Source organism: Loxodonta africana, chromosome 11 (genome assembly GCF_030014295.1).
Source record: "Loxodonta africana isolate mLoxAfr1 chromosome 11, mLoxAfr1.hap2, whole genome shotgun sequence".
In the NCBI taxonomy this organism is placed as follows: Eukaryota; Metazoa; Chordata; class Mammalia; order Proboscidea; family Elephantidae; genus Loxodonta; species Loxodonta africana.
Window position 1 is genome coordinate 45,268,270 of NC_087352.1, and position 15,225 is coordinate 45,283,494.

At 41.0% G+C, this 15,225-nt stretch overlaps 1 protein-coding gene across 7 annotated transcripts in view; it reads right to left on the reverse strand.

Annotated features, from left to right (window-relative positions):
* TNFRSF11A (TNF receptor superfamily member 11a) overlaps positions 1–15,225 on the reverse strand; it is a 62,029-nt gene that overhangs the window by 21,917 nt on the left and 24,887 nt on the right. For 5 of the 7 annotated variants that reach the window (XM_023544140.2, XM_064294431.1, XM_064294430.1 and 2 more), the window contains 5 exons: positions 12,060–12,141; positions 10,587–10,712; positions 6,942–7,085; positions 2,519–2,612; positions 1,496–1,590 (listed from right to left, as the gene is read on the reverse strand). In XM_023544140.2, coding sequence (XP_023399908.2) covers positions 1,496–1,590; positions 2,519–2,612; positions 6,942–7,085; positions 10,587–10,712; positions 12,060–12,141 — 541 coding nt within the window. The remainder of the gene's footprint in view (positions 1–1,495; positions 1,591–2,518; positions 2,613–6,941; positions 7,086–10,586; positions 10,713–12,059; positions 12,142–15,225) is intronic. The other 2 variants (XM_064294432.1, XM_064294433.1) reach the window with 1 other exon arrangement.

The window sequence follows — 15,225 nt, forward strand, 5'->3', positions numbered from 1 at the left end:
TTTCTCTCTCTTTTTTCAAGATAACTTTTCATTCCCTCAGTCATTTTTTTTCCCCATCTTTTTAAGGAAGGTTTTTAATTTTTTTAATTCTGAAACATTCTGGTTATCTTTTTTTTTTTGCCTTTTCTTTTTACACAAGTGAGAGTATACAATATTTGTCCTTTTGTGACTTCATTTCTCCTACTGGCTGAGTAGTATTCCATTGGACGTGCGTACCAGATTTTGTTTATCCATTCATCTGTTGATGGGTATTTACGTTGTTTCCACCTTTGGCTATTGTGAATAATGCTACAAGGAGCACTGGTGTACAAGTTTCTTTTTGAGTCTCTGCTTTTAAGTCTTTTGAGTATATACCTAGGAGTGGAATTTCTGGGTCATATAATAGTTCTATTTTTAGTTTTTTGAGGAATCGCCACACTGTTTTCCACAGCAGCTGGACCATTTTGCATTCCCACCCTCAATGGATATGGGTTCCAATTCCCATATCCTCACCAACATTCATCATTTCCTTTTCTTTTTGTTTTAATCTTAGCCATCCTAGTGGGAATGAAATAGTATCTCATAGTTGTTTTGATTTGGATCTCTCTGATGGCTGATGATGCTAATCTTTTCATGTATTTGGTGGCCATCTGAATGCCCTCTTTGGTGAAATGTCTATTCAAGTTCTTTGTCCATTTTATGATTGGGTTATTTGCCTTTTTGTTGTCAGGTTCTTGAAGTTGCATATATATTTTGGTTACTAGATTCTTGTCTGATACATGGTTTCCAAAGATATTCTCCCAGTTGGTAGCTTGTCTTTTTAAATGTTTCCTTCAAAATCGCCTTTTTAAAACTACGTTTTGATTGTATAACCCCATATTCAGAACCCTATAATATCTTCCTGCTCACAATGTCAAATCTAAACCTCTAATTTTCTTAGTCAAGGTTCATTAACACCGTTACTCTGTGGCCTGTGCTTGCTAGCCTTGTCAAGAAGGTCTCCTTGCCACTGAGGTCTCCTCTGGTATCTGGACCCACCTTCACACCATCCACTCACCTGGAGTAACCAGCCTCCACCATTAACCATCGGCTTTCCGTCAATCTCTGAAACTGCCCTTAAGACTAATCTTATCTACAAAAATTTTCCATAAATAATTATAGCTATGTTCTAACAATTTACTATCTCCTGTTGACTACTGACATTTCCCCCAAAGACATCCTCACTGTGACCACCATCCTACCAGGTCTGGGCATTTTAATTTATGTTTGCACACCTAATTCCCTTTTTTGTACATCTGAATACATCATTAGTTATACATTCCAATGTAGAAAAATTATTAAACAACATATCTGGAATTAAAATACTGATATAAGTGAAATACTGAGCTGACCGTGGAGATGATGAAAAGAAAAGGAAGAGATGAACTCCAGAAAAAGCATGCAATTTGGGAGAAATCTAGAATAACTGACTATTTTGGGGTCCCTCTACCAACTAACATACTCTTTTTAAACATACCATTTGGTGGTTTTCTAGATGGCAGATGAGAACTGCAAACCACATCTGATTTCTCTGTCCCATGATGTTTTTCTATCTCTCCAAGAACAGTACAGCTGTAGGGGAAAAATAGTGAAGCTGAAGTCTTCTTAAAACCAAACAATAGTTTAGCTTAACTAGTAAAAAATGTCTGCCTTGAGCATTATGCTCTTTTAAGAACTATCTATAAGGGATCAAAGTGACAGCAGCAACTTGATTAGATAAGAACCTTAGGGGGCAGTGAGCTTATGTTAATGGGGGAGGAACAACTCAGAAAAGGAAGGTGAGAATGGTTGCACCAGTGGGAGAATATAATCAAGGGCACTGAATTGTATACATAGAAATGGTTGAATTGGTATATGTTTTGCTGGATATATTCCCAACAACAACAAAAAAGTGCAAAAAGGCACATTAAATGGAGATGTGTAGTTTCCTACTACCAGGTGCTGTCAGTCAATTCCAACTCATGGTGGCCCCACGTGCGTCAGAGCAGAACTGTGCTTCATAGGGTTTTCAAAATAAATAAATAGTTAAGTGCTGTGATTTTACATCCTCCTTAAAAAGGAAGCAGCAGCAGCAGCTCCAAAATGTTCAACTCCCCTAGATTGCCAGCTCCTTCAAGAGACGAACCCAAGTCTTCTTGAATGTTTGAATCCCCAGTGCCTTCCACACAGAAGCGGAACCATCATAAAAGCAGATGAGTAAGTCAACAAAAGCAACCGCTGCAGTGTTTTCTAAGAACTACTCTGAGAGTCTGGTCAGCACGAGACGAGATCGGTGTCTCCAGTAAAGAAGGTTCCAAGTGCTTTAATTACCTGTCACACAGTTGAAGTGCTATGACTTGTTTATTTTCCCCACATTGAAGTGACAGAATTGATCCATTTGAACAAAGCTTAAAGAGGAAGTCTAACTAAACCAAATCAGTCTGTTTTCAACTTGGACAAGACAATGGGGGTCAGGTTGTTTAACATCAGCATGCTCTTTGCTCCTTTTGTGGTCACTTACTTGGTCCAGGGTTTGCACTTATCCATGGAGGAAAAGGCATCCGAGAAGTAGCCTGCAAGGCAAGGCTTGCACACCGTGTCCTTATTGAGCTGCACTGTCCAAAAGACAACAGACAAAAAGAACAAGCAGAAAATAAACCAGGAACACTTAGAGATCAGCCAGGATGATGGTCCTAGGACCAGAGGTCAATCACTAACCGTCTCTGCCTCTTTTCTCCCCATTCCTGCCCCTCACCCCAAAGGTGGCTAATCCCACTTCTGATCCCAGCAACGAGTTAAGGAACTGAGTTTAGAAAGGTAGCTGGCTCAGTCAGGCTGCTAACCCCAGTATCTGCTGTGTAGGTCCAGGTTCTCTGGTTCTGTGTCGTTCAGAAGCATGGTCCTGGTCACCGATACTCTGTCTCCTAGTCTGGAAGCCCAGGTTATTGGTTCCAACTCTCTGACTCTTGTTCGAACCAGGCACCAGCCTGCTATTCCCTTTCTGTTTTTATTTCTTACATCAGCTTTCATTTCCTGGGGATGGCAGCCCTATTACTGCTCTTAAGGGAAATTTCTTGTCCTGACTCTTAGCCAACTTAATCTCACGCTTGTTGGGAGTGACAACAAAGTCTTCTCAATTAAAAAAAAAAAAAAAGCCCTACAGGTCTCTTTCCCTTAAACTTTAAAGGGGTTGGCAAACATTTTCTGTAAAGGGTCATACAGTAAATATTTTAGGCTTTGTGGCTCTTACATTTTCTGCCACAATTACTTGTAGCATCAAAGTAATCAGAGAAAGATGAATGAGGCAGGCTAGATTTGAGACCCATGCCTTAAAGCACAGTGCCAAAAGCAGGAGTTGACCCCAGTTAGTAAGCTTTATTATTATTTATTATTATTTAGTAAGCTTTCTTCATCTCTCTCATATTCCTCATAAACTACATTATTAAAATAAGAAATCCCTTAGGTTTCACATGTCTCTTACATTTAATGTAATTGGCATATAATGACCCTTTTGGTAATTCCAATAAAGAACATTGGCTACCATGTGATATCACAATCAGTTGACTGGCTAGTGCCAAAGCCATAAATTACTCTTGAAATTAGTAGCACCTCTGTAGTTTATTTTCATGAATAAAACACTAAAATAAGAAACCAAATTTTCTTTCTCCAAAGTCAGGCAGGAAGTACATACTTGATTTCTGCAATTTAACTGGAGAAGTAAGATCTCCCCATTTATCTAGCAATTTTGATTTGCCTTGAAACTGTATTAACGAAAGCCCAGTGAACATCTAGTCACTCATATAATTCAAGCAGCCTTTTTAAAAAGGCATGCTGTCTAGAAGAGTAGCCCTCAAAACCATGGAGACAAGACATACAAAGCTTTAAGGGCATTAATACCTAATACACTTGACGTCCATATCTACTCTCTGATGAAACAGACCTGCTTGAGGCTTCCTGCAGGTCCTTTCTCTTCTCTCCTTTCAGAATCACACTTCTCTCACTTCAAAAAAAGGACACACTTCTTACCCACCCCAAATCTGCCATGGTGCTACACTGCATGGATACCCAGCAAAGCAACAAGCTGAAATACTACTGATGGCACGGCTCCTCTATTCAGGGGCCCACAGGATAGCTTCTGTCTGTCCCCTATCTACTAAGGGCAAACATGTGGCACCAGAAATCGGGTGTTCTGGACCGTGCTGAATTGTTCTGAATTCAGATATACTGCAAGGTGGGCAGGAGTGATCATTTTCATCCATCCACTTCACGTCCTCTATCCTCCAGCTATTGTCAAAGAATGCATCATTCCCCAAGGACAGTCCCTTGAGAGCAGGGCAGCAGGAATGTTAATAAGAATCCCTGAAGGCAACAGTACCTTATTTCATCCAGATGACAAACTAAAAGAAAGGCTCTGGGCTACTTCTATCTTAGAATCAGAATTCAGAAGCGAGATGGCTGTCATGGGGAAATTTATTCTAATAATTTAAAAGTTAAGTCAGATGATTTCCAAGAGAAGGCTCATCTCATTTGGTTAATGCATTTGACAATGAAGGCTGATGCCACTTCAACTCTGTATCAGACATTCTCCTCAATATGAATTGAAACAAATAATATTTCAATGCTCCCAACCTTGTCCAAGTATATTGGGTTAAAACAAGATGTCTTTAAGTAAAAGATTAACAGGCATAATTTATGATCACTGGTTACATCTTGAATAAACTGCTTTGGTACACTTCCTAGGAGTGGGGATAGTAAACGACCCTAAGAAAAAAATTTTTTGCATGTCAGGTGGCTTCTGTTTCTTTGCTTTCAGCAAAACTGAAGTACACAATTGAGTTCTCAACTGACAGATCATAAAAAACAGCTTTTAGAGGACATGGCCCCTGGACTCTCTGTTAGCCTAAAACTAAAACCATCCCCGAAACCAACTCCTTAGACAAAGATTAGACTGGACTATAAGACATAAGATGATACTGGTGAGGAGCGTGCTTCTTAGCTCAAGTAGACACATAAGACTATGCGGGCAGCTGTCTGGAGGTGAGATGAGGGGGCACAGGGGGACAGGAGCTGGTTGAAGGGACACAGGGAATACAGGGTAGAGAGGAGTGTGCTGTCTCATTGTAGGGAGAGCAACTAGGGTCACAAAACTGTGTGTATAAGTTTTTGTATGAGAAACTGACTTGAATTGTAAACTTTCACTTAAAGCACAATAAAAAAAGAAAAAACCAACTTTTGATGCTACATCATTATGTGATCTTTGGCATATAATTCAGAAGATACATAAAGAATTAGAAGAACTGAGTGACACTGCTGTAACAGCAGTCCTTCCTTAGCCATTCAGTTATTTATGTGAGCAGATTTCTCAGTACTTACATATATAAAACCAAAAAGTAGAAACAGAACTGATGTTGAACCCTGTGGCCTTTAGCAATAAGTAATATTCATCCATGAATATATGAAGTGGAATAAACCCCACTCATTATGAAGTTCAAAAGCTTTTATTATTTTAATATAGCAAAGTATAATATATTCATTTTAAATCAACTGTGTGGTAGTAACTATAATGACAATTCAGTCCAGGAGAAATGTCTTTAACTCTTAAGAGTCCTGAGGCACAGGAAATTTTTAAAAATTAATATTCAAATAGATGTATATTTTTCATGCAAAGGGGTATGAAAAGATGATCAATGAAAGCCTTGTAAGCATAAAAACAGAATTAGGATAGAATTCTGTGAGGAAGGTGGAACAAATATGAACTGGAAGGAAAGGAACTTTTTCCAACAGTTTAAAAAAAAAATTAGTGCATTTTTAAATGGGTGATAGTGTTTAGATTCCACTGAACGTTTTCAAAAGTGTTACTGTGATTATAATTCGCTGGAAACGAAGTTCTTAGCAACTCTCTAAATTTATAATAAAAAAAAATCTAGATGTCAACTTAAAAATGAGCTGGGAGTACATAGTTTTTCAAAATTCTTTTAAGGATTACAGATGTAAAAAGCAGTCTGAGGGGCCACTGCATTATCCCTTTCCCTCCTAAGTGGGAATCTCAAGGATTTGAAGATGGAGCAGGTCAGGTGTCTCTTCCCCACAGGGGAGGCCACAGTGGCCCTAAGGAAACCACGTGGCGATAGGGAGGGGAAGCAATTGGGAGAAATAATCAGAATGTGGCAGATGAATACCATGGAGCCTCATGCAGAAATCAGAACCAGCAGACTGGAAAGCAGACACTGCAACATGTATGGAGCTAAAAATGATAGTACTGCGCGAAAAAAGGTAAGATGCAGAATGAGATATATAACACGATATCATTTATACATGCACATGGAACATGCAATAATACACGCACATCTGTTATAGATTGAACTGTGTCCCCTCTCCCAAATACGTGCTGGAATTCTAACCCCTACACCTGTGGGTGCAATGTAACGTAATCACGTTCCACAAAGCAGTGTAACCTAATCGATCAGTTGAGATCATATCATTGTAGAGTGAGTCCTAAACCTAATCATTGCTAGGTTACATAAAGACTGGATTAGACATAAAGACACCAGGCATGCACAAACTAGGGAAGACAAATGCCACGTGAAGATCGCCAAAGAACCAAGGAACTCTTGGAGCTCTGGACAAGAAAAAAATTCACACCACTGATACCTAATTTGGACTTTTAGCCTCCAGAAAGAACATTAAATTTCTGTTCTTTAAAGCCAAAAAAAAAAAGGAAAAGAAACACACAAGGACCAACTACATTCCCATGGAAGAACCTAAACTGTGGAGGCCTTTCTGCCTCTGCATCTCACAGAAAATCAGGACCCGCTCAGTCCCCTCCTGTGCCACCTGGCTTCCGGGACATTTAATCACGCACTTAACCCCTCTCAGGGCTCTCTACCCTCTGTTCAATGTAGTAGTTTAACAAGAGCAGACAGACAACAAACCCAACTGCGTACAAGGATGCTGGGCGCCGAAGCCGGGCGCGCACTCGGTGTTGCGGCGGCAGCAGGCACAGTCGTCGCTCCAGTGGTACCCGGCTGTGCAGGCGCAGCGCCGCGGGGCCGTGCGGTTGCCGGGCTCCACGGCCACCAGGGCCTTGCCTGCAGGAGAGAGGAGAAAGCTGCGCCTCACTGCTCAGGTACTCCACCGAGGACCAGCGAGGAAGCACAGGTGCGCACCTTCCACGTCGTCCAGCTGTCCAATCCCCAGCCTCCACACCGTCCAGACATGGCAGCCGGCCTGCGCTCTTCAAAAAATAAACCCTTCAGGACACTCTGTCGGAAGAACTGCAAGTTCCTCCTCACACTTCCTATGTTGGCACTAAAACATCCCCATAGAGTTTTTTCTCTCTAATAATCGAGTTTTGTGGGATTTTTAAAAGTCAGTTTTCACACTGGTAGGAAGATTAAGGACTGGGGAATTTGTGACAACTGAATATTTTGAATAATGCAGGCTTGTCAGATATAGTCACGTTTTTTAATTTTTAGAAAACTCAAACATGCTAAATAGTCTTAACACGAACACTAGATTGGACCTGAGAGAATACTGTTTGCAGAGATTTGGGATTCATCCTGGGACCCTGAAAGGCCAGAGTTGTGAAATCCAGGATTGTTGTATAATTACAGAAGTGGAAAGACTCCAGAGATTGGGCTTGAGGACATGCTCTCAGAATTCGCCTCTTCACAAACACACTCCTGGAACTCTGATAATTTGTCTCTTTTTCACAGCACCTAGCAAAGCGCTCATCTTCTTCCCTGCAAATCTTCTACCTTTTTCCAGTTTTTGTGGAATATAGGTAATTGGGAATTTTCCTATTGTGAATGGGATGTGTGCGTATCCGTGTGTGTGTGTGCTTATATACATATATATAGACACACACACAGAATGAGAGAGAGGCACTGGTGGTTTAGAGGTAGCATTCTTGCCTTCCATGCAGAAGACTGGGGTTCAGCTCTTGCCTTCCATGCAGGAGACCAGGGTTCCAACTACTGGCCAATGCAGCCCATGTGCGGTCACCAGCCACCTGCCAGTGGAGGCCTGTGTGTCACTGGGATGCTGAACAGATTTCAGCAGAGCTTCCAGAATAAAGCTCACTAGAAGAAGGGTCTGGTGATCTACTGCCAAAAACCAATCCTATGGATCCCAGTGGCCTGATTTGCATCCGATCACGGGGACGGTGCAGGACCAGGCAGCACTTCATTCCATGGTGCATGGGGTCACCGTGAGTCGGGGCTGATGTGAAGGCAGCTAACAATAACATATATATGTGTGCATATGTGTGTATACGTGTGTGTGCATAACAATTACATTATTTCCAACAGACCTTCTACCCCTTTGGACCCCATCTTACCTGGATTGCCCAAATGGCCCTCAAATCTCATATTCCTGAATACTTACAGGTGTTCCAAGGGAAACAAACCAGTAACTTTCTCCCTCTTTCATTCTCTCCAGTTACAGCCAGTAGAGAGGGGACATTTCCTATTCCTATTCTTTTCAGACCCAAGCATAGTGACCCTGAGAAATCCCCATTCCCCGTATGCCCACTCTCCAGGCTCCGGTCAGCTCCGCAGCACCAGGGCAAGCAGGTACATAATGTTTAGGAACATGCATGGACATTTGTCACTTCCCTGGAAAATTCTAATTACTACCAGTATCCCACTCAAAGGTAGGTGAATGTATGCCTATTTGGCAATGAACAATTGTGTGTTATTTTTAAATATCTTGGAGGCCTGGTGGCACAGTGGTTAAGAGCTCAGCTGCTAACCAAAAGGTCAGCAGTTCGAATCCACCAGCTGCTCCATGGAAACGCTATGGGGCAGTTCTACTCTGTCCTATAGGGTCACTATGAGTTGGAATTGACTTGATGGCAATGGGTTTGTTTTTTTCTTTTGATTTAAAATATCATAATGCACCAGGTTTTTTTGCTTTAATCAATCTTGGCAGTGGGCAGGATGAATCTTTATTTCCAAGTGACAGCAATGAGTCAAGGTCATAACTAAGCAGTAGGAAATAAAAAAGGCTTGATCAGATGCTTCTGCTCAGTAGAGTTTCCATGTTGCCTCCTCCAGCCAAACTCTGCCAGCTGTTTCTAACACATTAGAATAAGTGTGGTTTTAGAAATAATAGTTATTTCCTAGTTCTGTCCACTGGGGCATGTGGCGGGGGGAACCTATACACAAGGACCAATCCAGTAGCAAAGAGCCTCCTTAGCACCCAGACAGAGATCTCTAAATAGTGTGTTCCCCTAAAAGCAATGAGGACTCCTTGGAGAAATGACTGATTCCAGGTTTGGGGCAGAAAATATCCAAGCTAAGCCTGGAAGCCAGGGAGCTCTTAAAAATGACTGGGGCTCTATCAAAAGACTAAGTGACCGCCTAGAAGAGGATCCCTCCAGCCCCAAATGGGACAATCTGATCACCAGTAAGAATAATAACTGCAGTGGACTGGAACACCTTAAATACATCTAAATTCATGAGTTCATGATATTATTAAAAATACTTTGGAGAAAGCTGGGTAATCATTATCTTGGAAAGTGGTAAATAAAGTTGAAGAACTAAGGATTTATCCTGCCTTTCCTATGTGTACTAGACCTCAGGGTAATCAACACAGTTGATGAGTAAAGTTTCTCTTTATAAAGCACTCCAGCTTATAAATGAAGAAGGAATGATAGAACCTACAGGTGATAAAATGAAAATGGATCTAGGCCATAATCATCAACAGCTGCTAATATCAGAAAAAGAGAGAGAAATGATTCTGGACATAAGTACATTATATGATTCAAGAGATAAGTATATTATGCCAACTCTGAAGTAATTTTGAAAAACAAAACAAAATCCAGAATCTGATTAACCCTCTAGATCTAACAACCAATTTACTGGAAATACAGAAAACAGAGGGATAAGTTAAATAATACCAAGAAAATACAATCAGCAAAATCCAGATGGTAGAAACATCACAGGAATAATAACATGGTTTTTTCAACAAAGAAATCAAATGGAAAAAGGAAAAAGGAGAGGGTAAGGAACCTCTAAGCTAAGAGACTTAAGAGACATATTTTGATCCTGATTCCTATACGTTAACAAAACATTTGAGATTTAAAAAAAAAAAATCCTGGTAAGGAGATCAAACTGTAGGGTTAGTGAAACACATAGTTTAGGACAAAGGCTTAAGGTCAGAATATCTGGTTTTGAGTCCCGCTTCTCATTTGTTAATCCTGGAGAAGTCACTCAACCTTTTTGTGTCTCTGTTGCTTCACCTTTAAAATGGAATACTCATGGCTACCTAAAAGGGTTTTTCTGAGGATTAAATGATGCAACACATGCAGAAACATTTTGTAAACTGTAAAATGTCATCTGTGGTTAATGTGCAACATAAACTTATCCTAGAACAACAGTCTAAATGAAAAATTTGATCACAGGGCACCAGGATCTGAAGCACATCCTTCTGGAGGTCCATGGTCATAACTTCTTCCTGCACTCCTCAAAAGACACAGCACTGGCTGTACAGAAAATCTTGTTTATATAGAAAAGAAGCTCTGAGGGGCAGAAAATGAACACTTGGTCTCTACACGTCCCACTGCCACGCTGACAGGACTAACTTACCTGTATCACAAACTTTATGCAGCAAGCATTTATCTTCTTCGTTCCAAGTGTCCAAGTATTCATCTGGGCCACAGGGCACACACACGCTTTCAGAGGTAGTAGTGCATTTAGAAGACATGTACTTTCCTTAAATTAAAAGGGGAAAAAAGCACCAATTTATTTGACCAATATACATGACCATGATCCCAAGAAGTCTTCTGAAGTCATGATACACAAGGCGACAGGCACAATGAGTTCAGCACCCTGGGGCTCTCAGCCTCTATTGGGTAAAAGAACCTCTCCTGGATTTGTGTCATCTGTGGTCACAGCAGACAGATCAATCACTAGAACAGGACATCCTGTCTGATAAAGGAAAGGGTCAGTGAAAATGAGGGAAACCCTAAATGAGATAGATTGGCACGATAGCCGCGGCAATGGACTCAAACGTACCAACAATCATGAGGATGATATAACCAGGAAACCTTTCATTCTGTTATACATAAGGTTGTCATGAGTTAGAGCAACAGCAACTAACAAAGACAACAAGTAAAGGACCACCATTTGCACCCCAAAACTCTGCTGACTAAGGAGTACAACTATGGTTTTCAAACTGGGCCCTGCAGAGCCTGAGAGGTTCCTTGGAACCCCCTCCAAGAAGAAGGGGGCTAAGCAGGAGAAGCTTCATCCTCTTCCGTCCATCTTCAAAGTCCCCTCTACCTTCAACCTGAATTGGGAACTTCTTTTGTCACTGACGGCTCATGAATGACTTAGTTTATCCAGAGTCCAGCGTACACACACACACACACACACACACACTTGAAAATCACTGGATCTTGGTTCTGCATATCAAAAAAATATTTGTAGCTGAAATATCCAAAAAGTCTTATTACAAGGTAACTTCACCTTTTCCTCAAAGATACCCTTCCCTCCCCAGAACCATAGGATGGTGAGGACCAAGGGGACTTAGGGCTCCACTGGGGCTGTAGAAAGACTTGGTCACACTTCTGGCAGAACAACTCTGGGGCAGCGGTGACCAGTCTACCTTCTGTTCCTCAGCAGGTATGTGGGGAGAAGGTATAGAAGGGTTTAGGCAATTTTTTTATCAGTGGACCACTGCAGAATGGGTTATTCCACCAAAAAATTCTGTGAAAATAATGATTTTAGATTAGAGCAGTGCTTCATATTTTGAGAATGTTAAAATATGGTTTTAAAAGCCTCCTTGCCTTCTCAAGAAAGACTGTTTTGGAAAATTGTGTTCCCGGATGAATTAAGTACTAGTTTCTGAAACTGCTTTTGACTTTTAAGTGGTTTTATCTCTGAGAGAAAGAGTTGTGTCTTCAGAGTGACAGATTTACTACCTGCCACTACCATGAAAAGTCATTTCAATTTCTTTTTTTAATTTGGCAAGATGGAGATCATTCCTTAGGTTAAAAAAATAAACAAAAACTCCACCCACTTTTGAGGGAAGATGAAAGGGGGCTCAGAACCACGTACCTGGCTCACATTTGTTGCAGCACCGTCCAAAGCGCTCATAATGCCTAGTGCTGGTACAGGGAGGAGTGATTTTAAAGGATGCCTGAAAATTGATATAAGGTAAAAATGAGCACTTTTGGTTAAAACAAAAAGTGAATTGCTGAATTACATTTCTGAAGAGCATAAGAACATGATAAACAGTCCTGAAACTGTTCTATGTAATCTTACCTCCCCCCGCAAAAAAAATCACTTTTGTTTTCTAGTCTATTTTCCCTTAAGAATGTATAAGACCAACTATACTAGCATGAAAACATGTTTAAGCATTTACAAATATTTTTGCTGTTATGTTCACGGTCATATGATGGATTGAAGGAAAATTTACAAATTGTACACAGAAGGCTGAAACTGCTTTTCACGAGTCACATACAAAATTGGTTCCACTTGTTTGCTGTCACATGGTGGACAATATGCTCAGTCAACTTGGGTCACAAAACTGTAGGAGAATATAATGAAGTCCTTTAATATGGTTATACCAGAGGATGTCACATTTTGACTTACAAGTTACCTCTGAATTTTAAAAGATGTTTGATAGTGCTTACCTTTTAAAAATTTACTTTCAAAACCTGCAGAAACTTTTAAAAAGAGGAGATAGCAAGGTGTTTGGAAACCCTGGTGGCGTAGTGGTTAAGTGCTATGGCTGCTAACCAACAGGTCGGCAGTTCAAATCCTCCAGGTGCTCCTTGGAAACTCTATGGGGCAGTTCTACTCTGTCCTATAGGGTCGCTATGAGTTGGAATTGACTTGACGGCAGTGGGTTTGGTTTTTTTTTGGTTAGCAAGGTGTTATAGGAACTCTGTGGGCTTGGAGCTAGGAGTCCCAACCACTTGTCAGCTGAGGGACCCTGGACAAGCTGCTTACCCTTTCTGAGCCTTTCTTTCTGATTCAAAACTGTATGATTCTAGAACATACATTCATATATATAATAAAGTGCGTAGGGGGCAGTATTGCAGATACTTCCTAGACATAACCAAATACCTCATGGGATTGGATTTCTGGGTTTGAAGGATTGGGACCATAGGCTTATGGGACATCTTGGTCAACTGGCATAATATAGTTCATAAAGTTATGTTCTACATCCTAGCTTGGTAAGTACTGAGTAGTGTCTGCGGTTTTAAAAACTTTCAAGCAGCCATCTAAGATACAACTATTGGTCTCTACTTGTCTGGCGCAAAAAAAAAAAACAACAGGAAGGAAACCAAAGACTCGAAGAAAGTAGTCTACAGGACAAATAATCTACACAAACCACGGCCTCACCTACCCTGGGACCAGAAGAACGAGATGATGCCCAGCTACTGCTACCAACCGTTCTAATCAGATGGACCCTGACAGAACGGGAGAAAAGTGTAAAACAGAACCTCAAATTTCTTAAAAAAAAAAAAAAAGGCAGACCTACTGGACTGGTTAAAACTGGAGGACTCCCCAAGGCTACTGCACTGAGATATTCTTTAAACCTTCAACCAAATCTAACTCCTGAGGTCACCCTGCAGCTAAATAACAACCGGCTCAAAAAATAAAGAATATCACCCGTAAGTACTGAGCTCCTTTTAAAAATCAAATATATGAGACCAAACAGTCAACAATTACTTTAAAACAAAGATAAGAATGTAAGGGGGCAGGGAAACTAGATTAATGGAACAACCAGAACGGAAATAATGAGAATGTTCACCCATTGTGAAGAATGTAACCAATGTCACTGAACAACTTATGTGGAAATTGTTGAATGGGAATCTGAACTGCTGTGTAAACCTTCACCGAAACACAATATTATTTGAAAACAAAACCGTATGATTCTAATACAAATACTGATTTCCAAATCTGTCCATCAAAGTAAAACAAAACAAAGCAAAACTTTTTAGAGTCACTGATTCTTATCAGTTTGCGGCAGAAAAGCTCTTTTCCTCATCATCCTTCTTGGTGTAAGAAAAAACAAACCACAACAGTCACTCCTGTTGAAAAGCAATTATGTTAGAAACTGAACAGTAAAACAGAATAGGTGGGTTTGGCTGAGCAGACATGGATTTATGCATACCATCCTAGGAATACAAAGTTATAAAACACACGATCCTTCTTCAGGGGCTCACAGTCTAGTGAGCACTGCAATGGAGGCAACTGGGCCCCTATCTCAGCTGAGCTTGGCCCGGGAAGGCTTCCAAAGGGAGGCAAGAGGTGAGCTCAGTCTTACAGGATCAACAGAAATTAACCAGGTAAGGAAACAGGAACTGGCGGGTAGAGGTGGGGGATAGGCAAAGAAGACTTTTTAGACAAAGCCAACAGTTCACACAGAGGCAATGAGGCCTGAAATAGCATTTGGGGTGGCAGTAAGAGTATGTCAGTATGGCTGGGGTGCAGAGTGTCAGCTTAAGGGTGGTGGGAGACGAGACACAGAAATACTCAGAGCTCAGGTCACAGAGGGCTTCACCTGTCATATCAAAGAGTTTAGATGGAGGGTGCAGGGATAACATGGCTTGGAAGAAGCCATCCGTCCTCAAAATACCTTAATTATGGCAGGATGTTTTATAAAGGTAGCACCACAAGGCTAGTTGAAACCCAAGGCTAGTTGAGTGGGGTTACTGGGGGTGTAGCAGGGATCACAGGAGGGATGGGGGGAAGAAACAGTTATTTGGAGGTTGGTAAGAAGGTCCCAATGTGTTACTGGAGCCATGGATACCAGGAAGACTATATTTGTACTTGTTTGAGATTCTGGACTTGCTTCCTTTGGCACAGCTCATAACTCCCCAATGACATGAGATGATATGCCTGTACCGGATGGCAATGTCTCGAGGATGTCATAGTGAGCCCAGTGGAAATAGCAAGACTGTATTCACAGAAACCCCCTCAACTCTCCTTCTGGTCTTTTTCTCTTTGTGTTCATAGGAATCCATTTCACTGTGAGCAGGCATTGCCCTTCTCCAAGTCTGACACACAGAGAAAGATGGTAAAACTGAAGGCAGTCAAGGCAAATTTTGTCTCACAAATAGGATTTACCTGAGCCTACTAAAATATAAACGACACTGTACTGCTAATGACAAAGGCAAACCAAGATAAATGTGTGGCTGGGGCCAAGCTTCAGATGATAAAGGTTACCAACTGCTTCTGACCCATAAGAAAGCTGTAACAGTCTCTGTAA